Source organism: Anolis sagrei, chromosome 10 (assembly GCF_037176765.1).
Source record: "Anolis sagrei isolate rAnoSag1 chromosome 10, rAnoSag1.mat, whole genome shotgun sequence".
NCBI classification, from domain to species: domain Eukaryota; kingdom Metazoa; phylum Chordata; class Lepidosauria; order Squamata; family Dactyloidae; genus Anolis; species Anolis sagrei.
Genome location: NC_090030.1, coordinates 4,583,536 through 4,610,954, shown reverse-complemented (window position 1 = coordinate 4,610,954; position 27,419 = coordinate 4,583,536). Strand labels below are relative to the sequence as shown.

The 27,419-nt window shown below is 39.1% G+C and overlaps 1 protein-coding gene across 2 annotated transcripts in view; it reads left to right on the top strand.

The window, feature by feature from the left end:
• Window positions 1-27,419, top strand: part of THOC2 (THO complex subunit 2) — a 74,288-nt gene that overhangs the window by 39 nt on the left and 46,830 nt on the right. For both annotated transcript variants that reach the window (XM_060756401.2, XM_060756400.2), the window contains exons 1-18: window positions 1-61; window positions 7,589-7,632; window positions 9,657-9,748; window positions 11,344-11,395; window positions 11,684-11,754; window positions 11,989-12,110; window positions 13,483-13,616; window positions 13,912-14,078; window positions 15,572-15,664; window positions 17,143-17,298; window positions 19,337-19,509; window positions 20,668-20,863; window positions 21,441-21,482; window positions 23,647-23,777; window positions 23,873-23,974; window positions 25,324-25,408; window positions 26,160-26,253; window positions 26,824-26,904. The exon at window positions 1-61 is cut by the window's left edge and continues 39 nt beyond it. In XM_060756401.2, the coding sequence (XP_060612384.2) occupies window positions 1-61; window positions 7,589-7,632; window positions 9,657-9,748; window positions 11,344-11,395; window positions 11,684-11,754; window positions 11,989-12,110; window positions 13,483-13,616; window positions 13,912-14,078; window positions 15,572-15,664; window positions 17,143-17,298; window positions 19,337-19,509; window positions 20,668-20,863; window positions 21,441-21,482; window positions 23,647-23,777; window positions 23,873-23,974; window positions 25,324-25,408; window positions 26,160-26,253; window positions 26,824-26,904 (1,896 nt within the window). The remainder of the gene's footprint in view (window positions 62-7,588; window positions 7,633-9,656; window positions 9,749-11,343; window positions 11,396-11,683; window positions 11,755-11,988; window positions 12,111-13,482; window positions 13,617-13,911; window positions 14,079-15,571; window positions 15,665-17,142; window positions 17,299-19,336; window positions 19,510-20,667; window positions 20,864-21,440; window positions 21,483-23,646; window positions 23,778-23,872; window positions 23,975-25,323; window positions 25,409-26,159; window positions 26,254-26,823; window positions 26,905-27,419) is intronic.

Sequence of the window (27,419 nt, the reverse complement as noted above, 5' to 3'; positions counted from 1 at the left end):
CAGGGACGGCGCTCCCTGCCGAGTGGATCAAGACCTGGGAGAAATCCGGCAAGGGCGAGTTGTGAGTGCGGGGCCGGGCCTTCTGAAGGAGGGAGCGGGGAAAGAAGGGAAGGAGGAGGTTGCCTGGCCGGGCCTTTCCCGCCTGTGTGCCCCTCGGTGGTGGCGGGGACACCTCTCTGTCGAGCTAGGCCTCGGCCCCGTCCCCCCGCCCTCCGGATCCAGGTTGTCTTGCTTCGAACTGGATTATGTCACAGTGTAGACTCATACCTTCCAGGCCAAAGCAGATCATCTGGATTCTGTGACAGTCTAAGCCAGGCCTGGGCCAACTTGGGCCCTCCGGGTGTTTTGGACTCCAACTCCCACCATTCCTAACAGCCTCAGGCCCTTTCCTTTTCCCCCACAGCCGGAGTCCAAAACACCCAGAGGGCCCAAGTTGGCCCAGGCCTGGCTTAGACTCATCATCCACTTCAAAGCAGACAATCTAGATCCAGAAACCTACATTCTGTGACAGTTTAGACTCGTATAATCCGCTTCAAAACAAATAATCTGGCTAGATTGCCATAGAATCTAGGTTTCTGACTCCAGATGATCTGCTTTGAAGTGGATGATACTAGTCTACATTGCCATATAATCCAGGTTTCTGCCTCCAGGTGATCTGCTTTGAAGTGAATGAGATGATGAGTCTAAACTGTCACATAATCCAGGTTTCAAAACAAATAATCCGCTTCAAAACAAATAATCTGGCTAGATTGCCATAGAATCTAGGTTTCTGACTCCAGATGATCTGCTTTGAAGTGGATGATACTAGTCTACATTGCCATATAATCCAGGTTTCTGCCTCCAGGTGATCTGCTTTGAAGTGAATGAGATGATGAGTCTAAACTGTCACATAATCCAGGTTTCTGACCCCACATTATCTGCTTTGAAGTGAATGATATGAGTCTAGACTGTCGTGTAATCTAGGTTTCTGGATCCAGATTATTTTGAAGTGGATAATATGAGTCTAAACTGTCATGTAATCCAGGTTTCTGGATCCAGATGATCTGCTTTGAAGTGAATGACATGAGTCTAAACTGTCATAGAATCCAGATTTCTGGATCCAGATTATCTGCTTTGAAGAGGATGATACGAGTCTACATTGCCATATAATCCAGGTTTCTGCCTCCAGATTATCTGATTTGAAGTGAATGATAAATGAGTCTAAACTGTCATAGAATCCAGGTTTCTGACCCCACATTATCTGCTTTGAAGTGGATGATAAGAGTCTATATTGTCATGTAATCCAGATTTCTGAATCCAGATGATCTGCTTTGAAGTGGATAATATGAGTCTAAACTGTCATGTAATCCAGATTTCTGAATCCAGATGATCTGCTTTGAAGTGAATGATATGAGTCTAAACTGTCATAGAATCCAGGTTTCTGAATCAAGATTATCTGATTTGAAGTGGATGATATGAGTCTACATTGCTATATAATCCAGGTTTCTGACTCCAGATGATCTGATTTGAAGTGAATGACATGAGTCTAAACTGTCATAGAATCCAGGTTTCTGACCCCACATTATCTGCTTTGAAGTGGATTATAAGAGTCTATATTGTCATGTAATCCAGGTTTCTGACTCCAGATGATCTGCTTTGAAGTGAATGACATGAGTCTAAACTGTCATAGAATCCAGGTTTCTGAATCCAGATTATCTGCTTTGAAGTGAATGACATGAGTCTAAACTGTCATAGAATCCAGGTTTCTGACCCCACATTATCTGCTTTGAAGTGGATGATAAGAGTCTATATTGTCATGTAATCCTGGTTTCTGAATCCAGATTATCTGCTTTGAAGTGAATAACATGAGTCTAAACTGTCATAGAATCCAGGTTTCTGAATCAAGATTATCTGATTTTAAGTGGATGATACGAGTCTACATTGCTATATAATCCAGGTTTCTGACTCCAGATGATCTGCTTTGAAGTGAATGATACACGAGTCTAAATTGTCCCATAATCCAGATTTCTGAATCCAGATTACCTGATTTGAAATGGATTATATGAATCAACTGTCATGTAACCCAGATTTCTGAATTCAGATTATCTGCTTTGAAGTAAATGATATGAGTCTAAACTGTCATGTAATCCTGGTTTCTGAATCCAGATTATCTGGTTTGAAGTGGGTGATCTGAGTCTACACTGCTATATAATCCAGGTTTCAGACTCCAGGTGATCTGCTTTGAAGTGAATTATATGAGTCTAAACTGTCATGTAAACCAAGTTTCTGAATCTAGACTCATATCATCCACTTCAAAGCAGATAATCTGGAGTCAGAAACCTGGATTTTGTGGCAATCTAGGCCCCTTCCACACTGCCATAAAAATCCAAATTATCTGCTTTGAACTGCATTATCTCGCAGTGTAGACTCGTATCCACTTCAAAGCACATAATCTAGATTCCGAAAACCTGGAATATATGACAGCGTAGACTCATATAATCCTCTTCAAAACAGATAATGTTAAAACCTGGATTCCAAGGCATTCTAGGCCTTGTCTACACTGCCATTTAAAATCCAGATTATCTGCTTTGAACTGGATTACCTGGCACTGTAGACTCATCCAGACCAAAGCAGATAATCTGTATTCAGAAACCTGGGTTATATGACAGTTTTAGATTCATATGACCCACTTCCAAGCAGATAACCTGGTTTCAGAAAACTGGATTTCAGAAAACTAGATTATATGGCAGTGTAGAAGGGCCATCATGTCATCCAGAGCAAAGCAAATAATCTAGATTAAGAATCCTGGATTCTATGGCAAAGTAGATCCAGCTATGGACACATATCATCCACTTCAAAGCAGATAATATAGATTTAGAAATCCGGATTCTATGGCAGTTTAAATCCAGCCTCCATCACTGTTTACACTAAACTTTCCTGGAGTCACCTGGAACCAGAGAGTTGGAAGGTGTCATCCTGTCCAAACTCCTTCTGCCTTTCAGGACAACACAATCAAAGCACCCCCCAACAGATGGCCATCCATCCTCTGCTTAATAACCTCCGGAGAAGGAGGCTGCTCCACACTCCCAGGCAGAGTATTCCACCGATCAACTGTTATGGAATTCTTCTTACTGTTTAGGTGGAATCTCTTTTCCTGTAATTTGAATCAATTGCTCCAGTGTGTCCTCGTCTTTAGAACAGCAGAAAACAAGCTTGCCCCCTACTCAATGTGACAGCCTTTCAAATATTTAAACATGGCTGTCCTCCTTTGCTTCTTACCCTAACTAATCCTTCCTAGAGCCAAACCATCCAAGGTGCCAGTCCTCCTCTCTGAGTTTGTGAATTTAAATTGAATCTCTTGAAACCCCAGGCTCCTTCCTTTCATAAGGGGACTTAGGAAGACCCCCATGCCTTAGTCAACTTTCTTTCCTCCCATTTCAGGCCTTCCTGTTGTCAAATTCTGTCACTTTAATTGCCATGGAATTAGAGTTTGAAAGCTGGATACAAGAAGTTCTCTTTCTTTCTCCCCTCTGGTTTTTCCTGCTAGACTTCCAAATCTTTTATCATTGTGAATCGCAACACAGGAGTTGAGATTCCAATAATTTTTGGTTTTGGACAAAATATGAAGAGAGTTGAGTTGTAATCCTTAATTTAATTTGCCCCCTGAAGCTCCTGTTGGATTTAGAGAAACTTCTCCGATATTGTTGTTAATATTACTATGATTACACTTACTTATTTATATCCTGCTTTTGTTCCTTGCTTGAAACACACAGTCAAGACATGGTTTTATGATGTGACCCCCAACCTTCTCTTGATCGAGGTACAAAATAGCTCAGTGAAGAGATGGCTCGGGTCATATTATAAAAAAGGACCATGTTATAAAAAAGGACCATAATCTAGTTTGATAAATTGTTTGACACTGACCTGTTTTCAGAAATGGTAATTAAATCAGAAGTATTGATTTTGGGACCACAGCTCCCACAATCCTCTAGCCTCAAGCACAGGCCTGAGCAAATGTTGGCCCTCCAGGTGTTTTGGACTTCAACTCCTACAATTCCAAACAGCCTGCTGTTAGGAATTGTGGGAGTTGAAGTCCAAAACACCTGGAGGGTTGAAGTTTGCCCATGTCTGCTCTAGTAGAAATGGCAAGCTGGTGTTAATTGAAAAAATAAGTGAAAGATTCCAAACTGCTCTTTATACATGCATCAGTAGAGGAGATCATGAAGCTCACAAAGACTTACCGTAGTCTGTAGTTTCTGTTTGAAGCGCATGTTCATGGAGTGTAAAACGAATAAGCTATTAGCCGTAACGTGTAAGTGGAGCATCCATGTTTGGAGATGTGTATTATGTATTATCAATCATTGCAATGGGGAAAAATGATTAGAGAGGTGGTAACCTTTGTGTCCTTGTTGTTCCTGGTGGTATGTGCCTTCAAACTGTTTCTAAAGGTGAGCCTAAGGATTTCTTGGCAAGCTTTGTTCAGAGGCAGTTTGTCTTTGCTTTCCTCTTAAGACAGGAGAGTGTGACTTGTCCTGAGTTACACAGTACATTTCTTTGAGCAAGAAGGGTTCAAACCCAGATCTCAAATGTCCTTGTCCTTCCATCCTTGGGGCCTTCTTGCAGGCTCTAGGACAGTGGTTCTCATCCTGTGGGTCCCCATGTGTTTTGTGCTACAACTCCCAGAAATTTCAGCCAGTTTACCAGCTGTTAGGATTTCTGGGAGTTAAAGGCCAAAACATCTGGGGACCCACAGGTCAAGAACCACTGATCTAGGAGATCTATGGATAAGGCTATTGGAGATGGGCCCTTGATATGATCCCCTTCCTGTGGCCTTAATAAGTTGTTTGCAACATTGAGTTGAATAGTGCCTGGGCAACTCATTTTTTGTTTGTGTTTCTTCCATTCCTGGTTGGATTGAGAGTGGAATAAGTGGAGTTTGCAGTGGGAATAAGAGGGACTTGGTGGAAATCATTGGATTTGGCTCATTACCCAACATGTGTACTCCAATTTATTCAGAAATAAAATGTGGACCCTATCCTTACTGTCTGCCATTCACTAGCGCTTCTTGTACTCCTAACCTTTGCACTGTTCATATTAAAGCCAGGAGTGGAGTCAACAAGAATGCTGGCATGCATGGGTCCTCTTAGCATATAATTTCCACATGGTTTTTGGAATCCTTGAATAGTTCTAGCTAGAGAGCTAATTTGGAATCTGACCAGGGAATTTCATTGTCTTCTTCTGTTTTGATTCTACTTAAGTACCTTGTTGCTTTGATGGTTTATGAATTTCTCTCGGCGAGTCTTCCCTCTGTAATACTACTTTTTTGCATTAATTTTTCTTGTTTTATTTGATGATGAAGAAAATCCCCAACCTTAATCACAACTACAAAAAAAATCTGCCTTTGTATTAATAGGAGTCTTATGACTTGTGCATTTGTGAGTAGAAAACTGTAGAAAATAAAGTTTCGGGCATAGAGTCATGGAAATATTTTAATCTGGTCAAACTATTCCATCACCTTTGCTCCATCAATCCACTCTTTGACCTTAAACACCTGAAAAACCTCCAGACTTTACCTTATTCTGCTTGTACAAGATGGCAGTGCTCATTAGATATGCTTGTGTTGTTAATGTGCCTTAGGCTACATATTGTACAGGTGAAGGGTTTATCTGAACAGTGCAAGCTATTGACCCACACTGTCCTTAAGCATATAAAATAAATGAACAATACACTCTCTCTCCCTCTCTCTCTCTCTCGCTCTCGCTCTCTCTATATATATACACACACACATACATATATATACACACATATCTATACGTACATACATACATATACACACACACACATATATATACACACACATACAAATTGCATTTGAGACAGTGTCCTAGATGTTAGCTGAGTTTAAATAAATACATATTTTCCTAAATAATGCCATATTGATTAGACTGAGAAGAACATAAAGTAGTAGAAACATTCATTCTACAGTGTCAGATATGATTTTTTTTCCTTTTGCTTATTATTGTGCATAGTCAAGTCCCGATATTCATATTTGGAATTCATATTGTACAATAATTTGACCCAGCCTGTTTTCTAAATTGGATGTCAATTAATGGAACAGCTGTTATGCTTGGGTTAGATGGTAAATGCATCTCGTGGTATAAGTAGTGATTCAAGATGATTGTTTTGTGAAATTATTATAGCAGAATTACCATCGATCAGTTTTAATAATTCTCTGTAGACTTAAGCAGCAATGTTTGTCATCGCTCTTGACACGAAAGCAAACAGATGCTGGTTTTATGTTTCGCTCCGTTTGCTGGGTAGAATGTAGCTTGAGCAAAATCACAGCTATACAAACAAAGCATGAAAAGTTTACCTTTGCGTCAATCACTGTAAGTGATTGAAAAGAAATGACTTGAAGGCACACGTTGACAATAATCCTCTATGTTTTCTCTTCTAAAAAATATCAGGATTTTAAAAAAATGCACTTATAATAACCACAATAAAGGATGCCCCTACACTGTAGAATGAATGGCAGTGTGACACCACTGGCTCAGTGATATGGAATCGTGGGAGTTGTAGTTTTACGTGCTCTTTAGCTTTCTCTTCGTTGGAGCCCCCCCAGTGGTGCAAAGGGTTAAACCCTTGTTCTGGCAGGACTGCTGACCAAAAGGTCAGTGGTTCGAATCCTGGGAGTGGGGTTAGATCCCAGCTGTCAGCTCCAGCTTCTCGTGCGGGGATGTGAGAGAGGCCTCCCACAGGATGGTAACACATCTGGGTGTCCCCTGGGCAATGTCCTTGCAGACTGCCAATTCTCTTACACCAGAAGCGACTTGCAGTTTCTCAAGTTGCTCCTGACCTTCCAAAGAGTGTAGGTGCCTCACCAAACTATAGCTCCCATAATTCCATAACATTAAGCCAGGGCAATTAAAGTATTGCCATTCTCCATTGTAGTTGCACCCAAAGTGTATTATTAGAACAGGGACAGTCACACTCCTAAGTACAAGGCTGGCAGTATATTCAGATATAAAACTGAGCTCAACACGGGGGATGTTGCTCAACACGTGTGCTTCTCTCATGAAGAGATAGCTCCCATGAAGTGTTTCTTGGATCTCAATATAAGCACAGGAATTGTTATCCAATGCTATATATTGTTTTAGATATATTTTCAGACCCTGCATTTAATGAAATGATTAAATCTTATCATAGAAAGTGTTTCACTCAATTAAAACAAAAGAAATAGTCAAGAGGGATGCATATTTATCCTGCATTTTCCCACTTCTCCACCCCAGCCTTCACATCTCCAATCAAAAGCTTTAATTATCTCTTTAAAGCAATATCACATGTGTGAAGATATTCTTAGAGAAAAAATGTATTGCAGCGAGTTACAAAATGCATTAATTTCACAACTCAGGCAACCACAGGCTCATAAGAAGTTCTTTGATGCCATGTTGTTATAGGACATGGTCTAGCGCTTTCTTTCCTAACTCAGTAGAATTAAATTACTTCAACTGTATGCTCTTTCTGAAGACAACTGAATTATAATGGACTGTTTAGAATTTGAAGTCACATAAATTCCGAAATGCTAAATTCTCCTTTCTGCTTCATTTAGCTTGCAGTTATGTCGTAATCTCTGTGAAGATACTGCTGTTAGAGGTAAGTCGTTGAGTTTGGGATTTTCTTTAATCCCTTGCATTTTGCCAATAGATTTAAAAACATGCACCTGTTCTGACTTGCATACAAATTCAACTTAAGAACAAACACACTGAACCTATCTTGTCTGTAACTCGGAAACTGCCTGTTTAGTTAAACCAAAGATCTCTCTTTGTCTTTCCTCTAACAGGGAATTTAAATGGTGACGTCTTGATTTAGAAGGTCTATTGAAACCACCAGTGAACCCAGTGGTGTTTAATTTTGAGTATATATGTGCAAAATTGCTCTCCTGGTGCACAGTCTTGTCATTTTAATTGTTGGATCAGAACTATTATAAAAGAGCATAGTTTTTCGGGAAGTTCACTCATGTAAACCTCATTGCATTTTTGTATTTATTTTGGCTGTTACTGTTTTATGGGTTAACCTCCGGTGGTGCAATGGGTTAAACCCCTGAACTTCTGAACTCGCTTACTGAAAGGTTGCAAGTTTTAATCTGGGTAGCGGTGTGAGCTCCCACTGTTAGCCCCAGCCTCTGCCAACCTAACAGTTCAAAAATATGCAAATGTGAGTAAATCAATGAATAAATATTTTATTTATTTATTTATTTATTTACGACATTTATATGCCGCCCTTCTCACCCCGAAGGGGATTCAGAGCAGCTTTCAAGTAAAAAGTAAATACAATATATTATATTATTACCATAGCACAGTATTAATATTATATATTACATTGTACTATAACATTATACTATAATATTATTAGTAATATTACATTTAATATAAATATATAATTATAATATCATATTATTATTAGTAGTATATTGTATTACATTATATTATCAATATATATACATACAATATATTATGTTATTAGCATGATACAATATCAGTATTAAATATTACTATATTGTACTCTACCAATATATTGTAATATTATTAGTAGTATTACATGTAATATAAATATATAATTAAAATATCATATTATTAGTAGTAGTGTTATATTGCATTACATTATAATATAATGCTCAGGTGGGAAGGTAATTTATTATTTATTTATTTCAAAGTTTTCTATACTGAGTTTTCTATACCGAGCTTCTCACCTCTTAGAGGGACTCAGCCCGGTTTACAACCATAAAAACATACAATCAGTAAAATATCATAGTTCATAGTTACAATAACACATTTAAAATAGCAACTATATTTAAAACTACGGTGGTCAGTCATCATATTAAAAACAAGCACTCCATGCAGTTATGTCAGGGGGTAACAGCACTCCATGCAGTAAAGGGGGAAACCTTTACTATTGTTTTATGTTACTGTTTCTGCAATTTTTGTATTTTATATGTTTGCACTTTGAGGGCTCTGTAAGCTGAATTCCTCTGGGAGATGATGGTGGGGTATAAATAAAGTTTATTATTGCATAGGAGCGCTGCAAAAGCACAATGCTGTGTCACCTCTGAGTTGGAGATTTTCATCTTTTGTAAAAATTTAGTCCAGGGGTCCTCAAAATTTTTAAACAGAGGGCCAGGTCACAGTCTTTCAAACTGTTGGAAGGCTGGATTATAATTTGAAAAAAAAATTGAATGAATTCCTATGCACACTGCACATATCTTATTTGTAGTGCAAAAAAACCCCCTTAAAAACAATACAATAATTAAAATGAAGAACAATTTTAACAAATATAAAATTATTAGTATTTCAATGGGAAGTGTGGGCCTGCTTTTGGCTGATGAGATAGGGTTGTTGTTGTTGTTGTTGTGTGCTTTCAAGTCATTTCAGACTTAGGTTGACCCAGAGCAAGGGCCGGGTAAATGACCTTGGAGGGCCGTATTCGGCCCTTAGTTTGAGGACCCCTGATTTAGTCTTTAGGTTTTGAAATGTTGCTGTTTTTATTTTTCAGTGATGATAATCTGTAATGTAGAAATAATCACAAAGTATCTGCTCATTGTCATGAAATGCATATAAAGTTTATTTTTATCATAGCTAGAAGTAACTTTTTACAATGCATTTTCCCCCATTGTGCTGCAGGTATCCAGCAGGCTTTGTATGAGCTTGCCTATCATGTTGTGAAGGGAAACCTAAAGCATGATCAAGCATGTAATGTTCTCAATTACATTATAGTAAGTATATACTGTAATTGTGTCTCTGTTAAACAGATAGCAAATACTTCCCTTACTGCTTTTCTGCTCAGCCAGCTGGGAGAAGCTATCTCAAAATATATGTCTTCTCAAATGCTCACAAGTTGCTTTTAATTGAAGCAGTGAAACTAAATGCATGAAGAGAACAATGTTTTGTCCTAGTTCTACTCCTGATGAACTCTGAAAGAATGTTCTCTAAGTAGGAGGGTAGGTAGATTGACTATTAGTTTTAGCTTGTTAAACCAGAACCTGTTTGATTCATGTAGGTTTTGATGTAATTATAACTTTTTCGTACAGAAGACCAGAAAAACTGCTCTGGTCCTTGAGGGGATGCAGCTCTAGAGAATCGAGTCAAGGGTTGCCATTTCTTGAAATGCCTTGCGTTATTATTATTGTTGTGTTTCGTTATATCCTGCTTCATGTCTCCACAAGGAGACTTTTGGTGGATAGAGTTAATACGATGTTTATGCTTCAGCTTTCCCTCTGAAGTCAATGCAACTTCCTAGCGCCTCATTTAACCACTGTCGCATCCTAAGACATTCTTTGCAGGATAGATTTGGCTTTGCATTTAACAGATATTTTCTATTGTTCTTGCAAAAAGATATGGGAGGTGTTCTTTTACATAAGCCATGTTTTCTGATAGCCGGTCAGTCATGGGCAAACTTTTGGACCTCAACACCTGGAAGGTCAAAGTTTGTCCATGCCTGCAATAGGTGATAACTGCAAATTATCCTATAGAACAGCGTTTCTCAACCTGGGGGTCGGGATCCATGGGGAGGAGGGGGGGGGGTTGACAAAGACCATCAGAAAACACAGTATTTTCTGTTGGTTATGGGGATTCTGTGTGGGAAATTTGGCCCAATTCTCTTATTGGTGTAGCTCAGAATACTCTTTGATTGTAGGTGAACTATAAATTCCACCAACTACAGCTCCCAAATGTCAAGGTCTATTTTCCCCAAATTCCACCAGTGTTCACATTTGGGCATATTGAGTATCTGTGCCAAGTTTGGTCCAGATCTATCATTGTTTGAGTCCACAGATTTCTCTCGATGTAAGTGAACTACAACTCCAAATATCAAGGTCAATGCCTGCCAAAGCCTTCCAGTATTTTCTATTGGCCATGGGAGTTCTGTCTGCCAAGTTTGGTTCAATTCCATCGTTGGTGGAGTTCAGAATGCTCTTTGATTGTAGATGAACTATAAATCCCAGCAACTACAACTCCCAAGAGACAAAATCAAATTTGGTATTTGTGCCAAATTTGGTCCAGTGAATGGAACTACATCCTGCATATCAGATATTTACATTGCAATTCACAACAGTAGCAAAAATTACAATTATGAAGTAGCAACAAAAATAATGTTATGGTTGGGGGTCAGTGCAACATGAGGAACTGTATTAAGGGGTCACAGCATTAGGAAGGTTGAGAAACACTGCTGTAGAAGCTTTATGTCACTGTTATTTATGTGAAAGCCTAATGCCACCTGTTGGTATTGGTTTGTCTTAACTGTACCATCATCCAAATGCACTTGACTAGAATCATAAATTGACAAGAGTGTTTCTCTCCTTCATTTTAATAGGAATATCGAGATGACATGCCTTCCATCCTAGCTGATGTGTTTTGCATATTAGGTAAGCCCCACCTCTATTTACTTTAATTAATAATGCTACTCCTACCATATAACAAGTCTACATAAAAAAGAAGGGAGGAGGAGGGGAAAAATATATTATAATATAATTAGAAGTATACTAAGATTATTTGAAATACGAAACATCTTCAGGTGGGAAGAAAGTTTCATAGCTTCATATATTTCCTGAAGTGAGAGGACTGATTGCTTCACAGGATGAAGAATGAGAAAGCTAGCAGATATTTCAGTCACAAATAACACCATCTGTTTTGTTTTCTTGGATTTTTGATAGACATTGAAACTAGTTGTTTAGAAGAAAAAAGTAAGAGGGACCAGTTCATGCAGCTGGTATTAGCGTGTTTGGTAAGTTGTGTTTACATTTATTTTTTTATTTTCAAAGGTCAGATGACAAACATTTCTCTCTCGTGCTGTTGCATTATTGTAACGTTTGTTGTTTTACGCATATAAGTTGAATCTTTTAAAATGATAATATGTCCTCAGTGTGTTGCTACAAGAATAATATCATCAACAACAACATGTTATTGTGGTCCAAAGACCCTTATTGGAATAATATCTCTGCTCTTCTTTTCCTCCCAGTACTTGGTTTCAGATACTATACTAAAGGAGCGCCTGGACCCAGATACATTGGAATCATTAGGGCTTATCAAGCAGTCTCAGCAGTTTAATCAAAAATCTGTGAAAATCAAGACAAAACTTTTGTAAGTACAAAATATATAATTTATACTTTATTTTTCCTCCCTCTCCCCTTAAAATTGGGATTCAAGGCAGCTTACAAACTTAAGTATTGTGTTGCCGAAGGCTTTCATGGCCAAAATCACAGGGTTGCTGTGAGTTTTCTAGGCTGTCTGGCCATGTTCCAGAAGCATTCTTTTCTGATGTTTCACCCACATCTGTAGCAGACATCCTCAGAGGTTGTGAGGTCTGTTGGAAACTAGGCAATTGGGGTTTATTTATCTATGGAATGTTCAGGGTGGGAGAAAGAACTCTTGACTGTTTAAGGCAAGTGTGAATGTTGCAATTGGCCACCTCGATTAGCATTGAATGGCCTTGCAGCTTCAAGGCCTGACTGTTTCCTGCCTCAGAGGTTGTGAGGTCTGCTGGAAACTAGGCAATTGGGGTTTATTTATCTGAAATGTTCAGGGTGGAAGAAAGAACTCTTGACTGTTTGAGGCACGTGTGAATGTTGAAATTGGCTACCCTGATTAGCATTGAATGGCCTTGCAGCTTCAAGGCCTGGCTGCTTCCTACCTGGGGGAATCCTTTGTTGGGAGGTGTTAGCTGGCCCTTAACCAACCTGGACATAGTGTATTATTTGAGAACACAGAAATGCTGGACCACTCTAACAACCACCATGTCAGACTACACAGAGAAGCCACTGAAATCCACAAAAAACATGTGGATTTCAACTGAAGTATTGCAGTATATTTAAAATTATTGAAATTTATTTATTTTTATTTATTTTATTTATTTACCACATTTTTATACATGAGTCCCCCTTCGGGGGGGAGAAGGGCGGGGTATAAATAAAGGAAATAAATACATTTATATGCCGCCCTTCTCACCTTGAAGGGGACTCAAAACGGCTTACAAGTAAAAAGTAAATACAATATATTATATTATTATCATAGCACAATATTAATATTATATATTACATTGTACTATAACATTGTACTGTAATATTATTAGTAATATTACATTTAATATAAAATATGTAATTATAATATCATTTTATTATTAGTAGTAGTATATTGTATTACATTATTATCAATATTATATATATACAATATATTATATTACATTCTATCATAAGCACAGTGCAGGAAACAATTTAACATTAAATAGTGTTAAACCATTAACACTTGAAAACACTTGATTAAAATGCCCATATTTACTCGAATCTCATGCGCCATCAAATCATATGCGCACCCCAGCTTAGAAAATCATAAAATCAAAAAATGTTTTTGCGGCCAGATGTAGTGCACAATGGGGAAAAAATGCACTCCTTGTTATTTACCATTTATAGTTGTAGAATATGTGTATGTGACCTTGTCATCTTTTGTCTGTTCATAGTTATAAGCAGCAGAAATTCAATTTATTAAGAGAAGAAAATGAAGGTTATGCAAAACTGATTGCCGAACTGGGACAAGATTTATCAGGAAGTATCACCAGTGAACTGATCCTAGAAAATATCAAATCTTTAATAGGTAAGACTTGGTTTGCTGCGACAGGCATTGTTTAACAAATTCTTCATCTTGGTCCCTGTGAAATCTCACATAAAGTATTTCCTGCACCTGCGCAAGAATTGCCAGATGTGTGAATTTCACAGGTGACCATTCAAAGAAACAAGGTTACAGGTAAGCAACCATTACTTTCCTGACAACTGTTACCCTTAATCTGAAGCAACTGTTGAAAAACGTAGTATTTCATGCTTGGAATATTTGTGTCTGATTGAAATCTAAGCCATGCCTCCGGTTTTGAACTTGTTCTGTTCTTTAACAGGATGTTTTAACCTGGATCCTAACAGAGTGCTCGATATTATCTTAGAAGTCTATGAATGCAGGCCAGAATATGATGAATTCTTCGTACCTTTGATAGAATCCTACATGTATATGTGTGAACCTCAAACGCTTTGTCATATCCTTGGATTCAAATTCAAATTCTATCAGGTAATACTTCCGTGGTATTGTGATCTGAGATTCGGCATGCGTACTAAGGGAGCTCTATAAGTGTTCCCGTTGGGTTTTCTTTACAAGAGCTATCAATGGAGTTGAATGTAATTTTTTTTTTGTTGTCCAGAGGACCAGCTTAATTTCCAAGGAAATAGACATGATTAAATTGTGCATAGGATTCCATTCAATGCAGTTTACAATCAGCCAAAGTTAGTCGAAAGGGCAGAATTATAGGGAGATGCTCTCTCCTTTTCTGCATGACAGCCCTCCTCATGGAGAGGGAGTCAGCAAACACAGAGCCATATAAAGTTGGGTATTATTATTATAACTTTATTTGTACCCCGCTAGCATCTCCCGAAGGACTCGATGCGGCTTACATAGGCCAAGGCCTCAAAACACAACACAACAATACAACACCTAAAGCAAATTAAAAACAGTTACTTAGATATTCATTATAGAAACACAGTAGAGTCTCACTTATCCAACCTTCACTCATCCAACGTTCTGTATTATCCAACGCAGTCTGCCTCCTGCCCGGATCCACAGCTGTTTCAATACATTGCAATGTTTTGGTGCTAAATTCATAAATACAGTAATTACAACACAACGTTAACATGTATTGAACTACTTTTTCTATCAATTTGTTGTAAAACATGATGTTTTAGTGCTTAATTTGTAAAATCATGACATAATTTGACATTTAATAGGCTTTTCCTTAGGTAAAATTAAAGGTTTTCCCCTAACATCATATCCAATCATGTCCGACTCAGGGGATTGGTGCTCATCTCCATTTCTAAGCCAAAGAGCTGATGTTGTCCATAGACACCTCCAAGGTCATGTGGCCAGCATGACTGCGTGTAGCGCTGATACCTTCCTGCCGGAGTGGTACCTATTGATCTCACATTTGCATATTTTCTAACTGCTGAGTTGGCAGAAGTTGGGGCTGACAGCGGGAGCTCACGCTGCTCCCCGGATTCAAACCTGCGACCTTTCGGTTAACAAGTTCAGCAGCTCAGCGGTTTAACCCACTGCGCTGCTGGGGGCTTTTCCTTAATCTCCTTATTATCCAACATTTTCACTTATCCAATGTTCTGCCGGCCTGTTTATGTTGGAGAAGCGAGACTCTACTGTATAACAAAATTGTTTTGTCCGTGCATGAAGCACTGAGATATAGAGGTGTGCGGAACAACTGAAATGTGACACAGTGAGAGAACATGAGCAGGGCAGCAAGCCTGCCAAGTTTCAGAGCAATCAGTCTATCCACGATTTGAAAATGTGAGGGCCCTTTCATATTAAAGAATCATACGAATCTCCAAATTACAAAGTGGAGGCCTGAAGCTTTGCACACCCCTACTGAGATATATTTGCAAGCAGCAATAGTATTTTGAATTCACTGTGGCACTATTACCTTCAGATGATTTCTTTCTGAAAAACGACGGATTGCGCTGATACTTTTAATGGCCTTTGTAAAAGCGTACTTTTCTTTTCAGGAGCCAAATGGAGAGACGCCTGTTTCTTTATACAGAGTTGCTGCAGTGCTTTTGCAACACAATCTCATAGACTTGGAAGACCTCTATGTACATGTAAGTTATCGCATTGCCTTTCACTTACACTGTTTGACGCAAATTTTGTTCCTGGATTATAACTGTGTTTGAGGCAAGTGTCAATGTTGCAATGGGCCACCTTGGTTATTTATTATTTATTTATTTACCATATTTATATTCTGCCCTTCGCACCCTGCAGGGGACTCAGGGCGAATCACAATGCACATATACATGGCAAACATTCAGTGCCATAGACACACAACATATATATATATATATATAGACAGACATACAGAGGCTATTTAACTTTCCAGTTACATGAGGATATTGAATTCCGGCCACTGGGGGAGCTGTCGCTTTACCGTTCACTTGTGACACTGTGGAGTACTTCCTCATTCTTTTGCATGCTGATGGAGAGTTTTATGGAGTCAAAAATTAGTTAAATTTTTAGTTTGAAGTTGTGTCTGATAGTTTAATGTTATGTTAATGTTTTGTATACTATAATAATAATCACCCCAAAATGGGAAATTATTGTTTCCAGTTGATGTTTTATGTTTTGTCTTATGTCTGTTATAACAGGCTGTGCTTTTTATTTAATTTTAGTTTGTTAAGTCATAACTCATATTTATATGTTGAGTTGTATAAATTTTGTTAGTATGGCTGTATAGTTGTTGTATTCGGGCATTTAATGCTTGCCTTTTATGTTAGGAATCCGCCCTGAGTCCCTTTGAGGAGATATAAATAAAGTTTATTATTATTATTATTATTATTATTATTATTATTATTATTAAATTAGCCTCCCTACATAAGCAGTACCTAAATTTCTTACTTGACAGATGCAACTGTCTTTCGGGCTGCAGAGGTCAACATCAAGCTAGATAAATGTTCAGGAGCTTACTCCAACCTGGATTGGCTTCGAACTTATGACCTTTCAGTCAGTAGTGATTTGAATGCAGCTGACTCCCAACCAGCTGCGCCACAACCTGGTCCATGGTTAGCATTGAGTGGCCTTTCAGCTTCAAAGCCTGGCTGCTTTCTGCCTGAGGGAATCCTTTGTTGGGAGGTGTTAGCTGGCCCTGATTGTTACCTATCTGAAATTTCCCTTTTTTTTGGTGTTGTTCTTTATTTACAGTTTTTTTTAATACTGGTAGCCAGATTTTGTTCATTTTCATGGTCTCCTCCTTTTTGTTGAAGTTGTCCACATTCCACACATACATAAACCCCACTTGCCTAGTTTCCAACAGACCTCACAACCTCTGAGGATTCCTGCCATAGATGTGGGCGAAATGTCAGGTGAGAATGCTCCTGGAACATGGTCATACAACCCAGAAAACTCAGAACAACCCAGTGTTTCTTGCCAGAAAAGCCTTAATCAAAAATTGATTCTCTGTTTATAAGTTTTTTCCATCCAGAAATAAAAACCGATGTCTTTTATCACTAGTTTTTTTTTTTGTAAAAAAGAGAAAAGAAAATCCTTTGCATATAAATGTAAGTGAATCTCCAAATTGTCCCTGTAGCTTCTTCCAGGAGACAATGCTATCCTAGAAGACCACAAGCGAGAAATTGGAGAAGCCAAACAGATTGTCAGGAAACTTACCATGGTGGTGTTGTCTTCCGAAAAGACGGAAGAGAAAGAGAAGGAAAAGGAAAAGGAGGAAGAAAAAACAGAAAAGGTACTTTTTATAATTTTTATCAAGTGATGGTGGTACAACTGCGGCTCCTCTCTATAGGTCAGAGCAACTTCATATTTGTTAATTCGTTCCTTGATCTCTAGTGGTTACTTTTCTTTCCCAGGCTTGAAAATAGCTGGAAACAAGAGGGACAGAATGATGCTCTTGAGCAAATTTCGACTGTTTTAATCAGTTAAAGATTACATCGTCAGTCAACTTAAGTTTTTGTTTTATCAGTCAAATATAAAACAAAAACTTAAGATATATATATATAGAGAGAGAGAGAGGTAAATAAAGGTTTCCCCTTTATTTATTTATTTATTTATTTACTATACTTCTATACCGCCATTCTCAGCCCGAGGGCGACTCATGGCGGTTTACAAAATGGCACAATTCGATGCCTACAACAGTACAAAAATAATTTAAACATTAAAAACATTTAACACAGGTAAAAAATTCATTACAATTAACATCAGTAACACAATAAAAACCGTAAGTCCTCCACATTTCATTACCAGTCATTATCCAGTCATATTGTCCAACCGTTCCAAGACCAGAGTTTCATAGCTACACTGCGTTTGGGAAGGCCTGCTCATATAGTCAGGTTTTAACTTTTTTGCGAAACGTTAAGAGGGTGGGGGCTGATCTAATGTCCCTGGGGAGGGCATTCCACAACTGAGGGGCCACTGCTGAGAAGGCCCTATCCCTCGTCCCCGCCAATCGAGCCTGTGAAGATGGCAGGGCCAAGAGCAGGGCCTCCCCAGAAGGTCTTAAATTCCTAGAGGGTTTGTAAGGAGAGATACGTTCGGACAGGTAAGCAGGGCTGGAACCATTTAGGGCTTTATAGGCTAAAGCCAGCACTTTGAATTGTGCCCGGTAGCAAATTGGCAGCCAGTGGAGCTGGTGCAACAGAGGAGTTGTATTCTCCCTGAGAGCCGCTCCTGTTAGCAACCTGGCTGCCGCCTGTTGAACCATTTGGAGCTTCCAAACAGTCTTCAAAGGCAACCCCATGTAGAGAGCGTTGCAGTAGTCTATACAGGATGTAACCCCTCGACCAGGGGTCTTCAAAGTTTGAGGACCCCTGGTCGAGGGGTTACATCCTGTATAGACTACTGCAACGCTCTCTACATGGGGTTGCCTTTGAAGACCGGATTATAATTTGAAAAAAACATGAATGAATTCCTATGCACACTGCATATATCTTATTTGTAGTGCACAAAAAATACTTAAAAACAATACAATCATTAAAATGAAGAACAATTTTAACAAATATAAACTTATTCGTATTTCAATGGGAAGTGTGGGCCTGCTTTTGGCTGATGAGATAGGATTGTTGGTGTGTGCTTTCAAGTCGTTTCAGACTGAGATTGACCCTTAGTGAGAGCTGGGTAAATGACCTTGGAGGCCGCATCCGGCCCCCGGGCCTTAGTTTGAGGACCCCTGCCCTTGACATTAAGTCTAATCATGTACAGTACTGGGTGGTGGTACTTATTTACATTTCTAAGCCGAAGAGCCGGCATTATCCATAGACGCCTCCAAGGTCATGTGGCCAGCATGATTGCATGGAGCACCGTTACCTTCCCGCCAGAGCGGTACCTATTGATCTATTCACATTTGCTGGGAGTTGCAGTCCAGGAATAGGAAATAGGAAATATGTACAGATTGGGATGCTGTCAAAGAAATCAAAGGAGAAGACAGCTTGCAGCTTGGAAGCAGTGCATTTCGAGCATCCTCCTCCCCTAAAGGGCCTGGTCTAGCAGATACTTGAAGTTGTCGTTTTCGCACACGCGTTGTATCGTCGTTTAGCTTTTTGGGGTTTTTAAGTCCTTTCCACTATTTTTTTTTGGGAGGGTTTTATGAGTGATGGTCACTCATTGGTCAGTTAGAGGTGTAGTGTCCAAAATTTGTGTCAGTTCATCCAGTGGTTTTTGAGTTACGTTAATCCCACAAACGAACATTACATTTTTATATATATAGATTGAGTGTACACCAGGATTGCCTGTTTGACCCTTTTGTCTTACTTGCTTGTTTATCTTTGCAGCCACCTGATAACCAGAAGCTGGGTTTATTAGAAGCGATGCTAAAAATTGGCGACTGGCAGCATGCCCAAAGCATCATGGACCAAATGCCTCCGTTTTATGCTACTTCACACAAATCTATAGCTGTTGCCCTTTGCCAGCTTCTTCATGTGATGATTGAACCACTTTATCGCAGGTAAATGGCGCCCATGTGTTTCGGAAATATAATACACTAGCTGTCCCCTGCCACGTGTTGCTGTAGCCCAGTCTGTTGACCAGGAAATTAAAGTAATGAGAAAGTGTTGGTTTCTAATATATGTAATGTCTTTCTGCTTGTGGGTAAACAGTATTTCTTGCTGTTTCTTTGTCAGTGATGATGTGGAGAGTGTCTGGTTTGCCCTCCCAGGAACATGCAACATATCATTGTCATTCTTTAAGAGTCCCTTTCAAATCTATGATACTATATCTGTATGTGTGTGTGTCATATCTATCTCTCTATATCTATGGCTGGATGGCTCTTTGTCAGGAGGGCTTTGATTACATTTTCTTGCCCTGATGAAGGGAGTTGGATTGAATGGCCTTAAGTATTTTCTGTTGGTCATGGGGGTTCTGTGTGGGAGGTTTGTCCCAATTCTGTCATTAGTGGGGTTCAGAATGCTCTTTGATTGTAGGTGAACTGTGAATCCCAGTGACTACAACTCCCAAATGTAAAGATCTCTCCCCCCCCCCCCCCCAAATTCCATCTGTGTTCATATTTGGACGTATTGAGTTCTTGTGCCAAGTTTGGTCCAGATCCATCATTGTTTGAGTCCACAGTGCTGTCTTGATGTAGGTGAACTACAACTCCCATACTCAAGGTCAATGCCCACCAAACCCTTCCAGTATTTTCAGTTGGTCAGGGGAGTTCTGTGTGCCAAGTTTGGTTCAATTCCATCGTTGAGGGAGAATGCTCTTTGATTGTAGGTGAACTCTAAATCCCAAAAACTACAACTCCCAAGTGACAAAATCATAATTTTTTGAGTGATGGTCACTCCTTGGGTTGTGAGACATTTTGTTTCCAAATTTGGTGTGATTTTGTTCATTGGTTCTTTTGTTTTTAAGGTACTCATTATGCACAGAGCATTTTTTTTATATATAGATTACATGTACTGTATTGTTGGATGTACTTTCTGTACGTCGGTATGTTTCAAATTGCTTGAAACCTCTTTAGCTTTTGTATTTATGAATATTTGGAATTCACAGCCAACTAATGTATTTTGAAAAGTATAATTTGCATATGAATTGCACTGTTGAGATGTAGTTCTTTGATATATAGATAATATTAACTGCAAAACTTTGTTTTTCCCCTTGACAGAGTTGGAGTCCCCAAAGGGGCCAAAGGGACGCCGGTCCCTGCTTTGCAGAACAAGAGAGCGTTCAAACAAGTAGAAAACTTTGAAGATTTAAGAAAAGAAGTGTTCAATATGCTTTGTTATCTTGGTCCACATCTCTCACATGACCCCATATTGTTTGCAAAAGTGGTGCGTCTTGGAAAAGCTTTCATGAAAGAGGTCAGCAAGCTTTAAAGCAAAGATTTGTATTTTTTATTGAAAACAAAATAACATATTTGAACAGATAGTAAATGTCTATTATAGGTTTACATAAAGCAAATATTTTGTTGTTTTGAGCATTTATCTGATATATTTTTTGAATGTTATGAGCCACTTTACGAACTCAAATTGGGATGTGCATGACTGAAATGATATCTTGCTCTGGATCATACTATGTAATAATATATTTTTTAAAAAATTACGTTCCTGGTTTGAAAGTGTTATTTCTTGTTAATTGTGTGTTACTTACTTTGAAAGTGATTGTTCATCTCTAGAAACTTGGTTTTTGGGGCTGCCACAATCTATGTTGAATGGGTTGAGACTCTATGATGAGATATTCATTGGGAAACTATTGCAAAAATGTGCTATAGGAGGATGTCCCACACAAATTCTTTGCTATTTAATACACATTTTCCACGTTTTTATGACTGACCCAATTAGGAAAGGACATTTATAACCCCAGAACAAAAATCGTGTTACATAATGTCACATTCTTGGTGTGAAATAATTCAACTTTTACTATTCTTTTTTATTCCAGTACCAAACTGATGGGAACAAACAGGACGATAAAGAAAAAATGGTGAGTTGTCTTCAAATGTATTCTTTAAATTGTTTATGGTGGTGGAATAACACAGGAATGCAGACAGTCCCCAAGTTATGAACCAGGGAGGCTCTGTAAGTTTGTTCTTAAGTTGAATTTGTATGTAAATCAGAACAGGTAAATGTTTAAGTGTATCTCTCCTTACGAACTATCCGGGAATTTAAGATCATCTGGGGAGGTCCTGCTCTCAATCCTGCCTTCCACGCAGATGCATTTGGCGGGGACGAGAAACAGGGGCTTCTCAGTGGTGGCCCCTTGGCTGTGGAACTCACTTCCCAAGGATGTTAGATCAGTCCCCTCCCTCCTGACCTTTCATAAAAGAATAAAAACCTGGCTCCGTGAGCAGGCCTTCGGAAACACAGCGTAATTGGACAAACACAGCATGATGAAATAATGAACACGGAACGACTTAGAGCAGGGGTCCTCAAACTAAGGCCCGGGGGCCGGATATGGCCCTCCAAGGTCATTTACCCAGCCCTCGCTCAACCAAGTCTGAAACGACTTGAAAGCACACAACAGCAACAATAATCCTATCTCATTTCCCATTGAAATACTAATAAGTTTATAATTGTTAAAATTGTCCTTCATTTTAATTATTGTATTGTTTTAAAGTGGGTTTTTTTCCACTACAAATAAGATATGTGCAGTGTGCATAGGAATCTTTTTTTCCAAATTATAATCCAGCCCTCCAACTGTTTTAGGGACGGTAACCTGGCCCTCTGTTTAAAAAGTTTGAGGACCCCTGACTTAGACAGTGTAAATGGATAAGGAGTTGAACTGGTAGACATTGATTATTATAGTTTTAAGTAGTTTTATATGGATTTTTACTATGTTTTTAATTGATATGTATGTTGAAGCATTTAATTGTTGCTGATCTGTACGCCGCCCTGAGTCACCTTCGGGCTGAAAAGGGTGGGATAAAAATGCGGTAAATAAATAATAAATGAATAAACTCCAGCTATATTTTTTTTTCTATCTGTCTATCAATCTATCTATCTATCTATCTATCTATCTATCTATCTATCTTTGGATAGCATAGGGTTTAACATCCTTGTGGTGTTTCCTTTATTGTCAGTTCAGAAGATTTCACTGCAGTTTCTGTCCCCGTGAGATAAAGCTTCAGTGGAGGTCTCTTTTCCCCATGGCAAGGAAAGGAATGGATTCCTTTCCTTCTGAGAAATAGATTCCTCTCACTTCCTATTGTTTCACCCCCATTCTTAACTAGGAGTCGTTTGTAAGTCGAATGTTTGCAACTTGGGGACTGTGTTGCACTCTGGAACCACCTTTGACCACCGCACAACACAAGAGTCCAGGAATATAATCAAACTGTTTTTTATAAAACACATATAAAGCATATTAAAAAAACAGGAATAAGAAAATTAGATATATAATCCAAAAAGGTTTAGCAACAGGTGATAACCAAACAGTAATCCAATTGTCTCATAAAGTTCCAAAAGTGACAAAATCCAGGAACAGCCAGAAATCACAGTTACAGCATAAGTCCACAAACAAGAAGGTATACCTAGTAAAAGCTTGAACAGGAATACACTTCCAGGATATTAAAATCCAAAACCAAGGCTTGATTTGAACCAAGAACAAGAGAACTCAGGCTTAGCTTCTCACTCTAACGCAGTGTTGCCTGAACTGCCCTTTAACAACTTGTTATTTAATAGCCACCCATGAAAGCATTACCTCTCCCATGAATTTTCTCCCCAACTTTCCTACGTAATCTCACAGTCTGGCGTACTCTATATTTTCAGCTCTGATCCGTAAATAGAGACTTTTGTTGTTCTCTGTAGCTTCAGGTGGTTTCTCCTGGGAATTCTCGCTCAGTCTTCACTCGATTCCTTATCTTTTATTGCTATTTCTGACTCCTCATCCTGGCCTTGAGGCCCTGCAGTTTCCAAGCCAGTTTTCTCATAGAGAGAAACATCATTTCCTACATCTGAATTTCCCCGACTTGAGAGCCCACAGGAAATCCCACAATCCTCTCTAAATCCTCAGTTAAGTCATGAGCCTCTGGCTGATCTACAACAGAGTAGAGTTATTGTATAACTGGTATTGTGCTATGAACGTGTATAGCTAATCAAGGAAGTATCCAGCCATGGATTCTTTTCAGCATTCTCTTCCTTTTCCCCACCAGGAGCTATTATTCAGTTGTTTGCTGAGTATTACCGACCAGGTTTTGCTTCCTTCTCTTTCCCTGATGGACTGCAATGCGTGCATGTCTGAAGAACTCTGGGGGATGTTTAAAACATTTCCCTACCAGTACCGGTGAGTAATAACCGGGAAAAGCTTTATGTGGAAAATTCACAGGTGTTGATAAAATAATTTCAATTTTTTTTTGTCTCCCTGCCTTCTTCCAACAGGTACCGTTTGTATGGCCAGTGGAAGAATGAAACCTACAATAGCCACCCGCTGCTCGTGAAAGTTAAGGCTCAGACAATTGATAGAGCCAAGTATATTATGAAGTGAGTTCTGCTTTCTTGTTTTAAGAATGGAGTCAAAGCAATATTTATTTACTATTTAATTATTTACAACATTCATATGCTGCCCTTCTCACCCCGAAGGGGACTCAGAGCAGCTTACAAGTTATATGTACATACAGTATATTGTATTATTAGCATAGCACAATATTAATATTATATATTACTATATTGTACTAAACTGCTATAGTGTAATATTAAATGTAATATGAAATATTATTTATTTATTTATTTATTTATTTATTTGGGGTTCTTTTACCCCGCCCTTCTCACCCCGAAGGGGACCCAGTGCAGCTTACACAGTAAAGGCACGATTAGATGCCAGCATCACAACAATCATCACAACTTACAATAAAATTCACAGTTACTAACAGCTTCATGCATTATTCCAGTAAAAAATCAATAAATCAATACAAACCTAAATTCCTCCCTTACATTGTCAGTGTTTGCTGTCTCATAGATCTGCTTTTAATACCATTTCGTCAATCCTGCTGGTCTTTAATTGCCTGGTTGCCCAAAGGCCTGGTCCCATAACCAAGTCTTCACCCTCCTCCTGAAGGAGAGGAGGGATGGTGATGCTCTGATTTCCCCGGGCAGTGAGTTCCACAGGTGAGGGGCCACCACTGAGAAAGCCCTGCTTCTCGTCCCCACCAGCCTCACTTGTGAGAGTGGTGGGGTTGAGAGCAGGGCCTCCCCAGATGATCTCAAGCTCCGAGGTGGGACGTAGCGGGAGATACGTTCGGACAGATACACTGGACCGGAACCGTACAGGGTTTTATAGGTCAAGACAGGGTTTTATAGGTCAATTTTATATTATTATTTATAATAATATAAAATTATTATATAGTATTATTATTAGTATTGTATTGCATTATAATATTATCAATATTATATGTGTATACAATGTGTTATATTATTAGCACAGCACAATATTAATATTATATATTACTATATATTGCTAAAGCGGCAATAGGAAAGATTTCCAGGCCAATTAGATTTGACGCGGATGACTAGGATGGTTTTAAATGGTGTATTTTAATATTTTGATCAATGTTTTTAATGTTTATGTACTGTATGTGAATCTGTGCCCCGGCATTGAATGTTTGCCGTGTATATGCTGTGCTCCGCCCTGAGTCCCCTTCGGGGTGAGAACGACGGCATATAAATATTTTAAATAAATAAATAAATAATGCCTGAAATGTTCTATGTTGTTTGGAGAGGGTCAGTTTTGCACACCCATGTGGGGAGATATATATATATATTTTCTAAAGCTGTGAATAAGATGGGTATAAAGATGCAGAAAAGAGGCCCTGATCTATGATGTTCTCTTCCAGGCGTTTAACCAAGGAAAATGTCAAGCCTTCTGGGAGACAAATTGGGAAACTGAGCCACAGCAACCCAACCATTCTATTTGACTATGTATGTGGCAAGATAAGTACTGATATATCTTGGCTGTTGTGTTAATTACAAAGAAGTTAATGAGTTCAAAAAATAAGTTGTGTGTTTTAAATTGTTTTTACCATGTGATACTGACATTTGAAAACCATATGTGTTGTCGACGGTTTCTATGGCTGGAATCACTGGGTTGCTGTGAGTTTTCTGGGCTGTCTGGTGATTGAGAAGCATTCTCTCCTGACATTTTGCCCACATCTATGGCAGGCATCCTCAGAGGTTGAGAATGAAAATGAACAAAATCTGGCTACCAGTATTACAAAAACTCTAAAATCAGGACAGTAAATAAAGAGCAACACTTAAAAAGCAGGGAAATTCCAGACAAGACTTAATTGGGGCCAGAGAACACCTCCCAACAAAGGATTCCCCAAGCAGGAAGCAACGAGGCTTTGAAGCTTTAAAGCCATTCAATGCTAATCAAGGTGGCCAGTTGCAACATTCACACTTGCCTCAAGCAGACAAGAGTTCTTTCTCCCACCCTGGACATCATTCCACAGATACATAATCCCCAGTTGCCTAGTTTCCAACAGACTTCTCCACCTCTGGAAATGCCTGCCATAGATGTGGGCAAAATGTCAGGAGAGGATGCTTCTGGAACATGGCCATAGAAGCATCCCGGTCTTATTCCTTATTTTAAAATGCAATAAACTACAGAAGAATGTAAGAACTTGCCAAAGTTGCACAATTGGAAAACCTCCCTTTCGTTTGATCTTTTCAGATTTTGTCTCAGATACAGAAGTACGATAATTTAATAACTCCAGTTGTGGATTCATTGAAATACCTCACTTCGCTGAACTATGATGTCTTGGCGTGTATCCTTTCTCCGGCTTTGGGTTTTTTTAGTTGTATACTTACTTGACCGAAAGGTTGGCGGTTCGAATCCGGGGAGCGGGGTGAGTTCCTGCTGTTAGCACCAGCTTCTGCCAACCTAGCAGTTCGAAAACATGCAAATGTGAGTAGATCAGTGGGTACCACTTCCGTGGGAAGCTAGTGGCACTCCATGCAGTCATGCTGGCCGCATGACCTTAGAGGCGTCTATGGACAATGCCGGCTCTGTGGTTTAGAAATGGAGATGACCACCACTCCCCAGAGTCAGATACAACTAGACTTAATTACTTCCTTGATTCATCCTTCATTTGCCAGAGTTTCCCTTTTTAGGATTTGTGATATCTTATGTTTTATTGCAGCCAGATCTGCAATTTGATCTTACAGACCTTTTCCCCACCCAGGACTGATAAGTCAGCTGTTCAAAGCCATTTTAGTTTTTGGCTGTGGTACCCTTTAATAAAGAAGTTGTTATTATGAATTATAATGTTATATTTGTAAAGCGGAACTATAAAATCACCATTTGTGAGAGGGAAATCTTGCTTAACTTCAGAAAGATTGCATAATTGAAGCGTTGGCTAACCCAGAGAAAGAGAGGATGAAACATGACGACACTACGATATCCAGTTGGCTTCAAAGTTAGTACTGACTATAAATATATTACGTACGCATGTATATATGTATGTACAAATGTAGGAGCCCCCGGTGGCACAGTGAGTTAAACTGCTGAGTTCCTGAGTTTGTTGACTGAAAGGTCGCAAGTTCAAATCTGGGGAAAGCGGCGTGAGCTTCCACTGTCTGCCCCAGCTTCTGCCAACCTTGCAGCTCGAATACATGGCAATGTGAGTAGATAGATCAATAGGGTGCTCCATGCCTTCACCTTAGAAATGGAGATGAGCACCACCCCCCAGAGTCAGACACAACTGGACTTAATGTCAGGGGAAAACCTTTACCTTTTTTTAATAATAATAATAATAATAATAATAATAATAATAATAAGGTTAGTAGATAGATCAATAGGTACCACTCTGGCGGAAAGGTAAGGGTGCTCCAAGCTGTCATGCACCAACCGAGATCCGGAGGGCGGGGAGGCGGGGTCGCAGTGGTCTATAGAGATTCCATCCATCTGATCAGGTGCCCCATCCCGCAGACC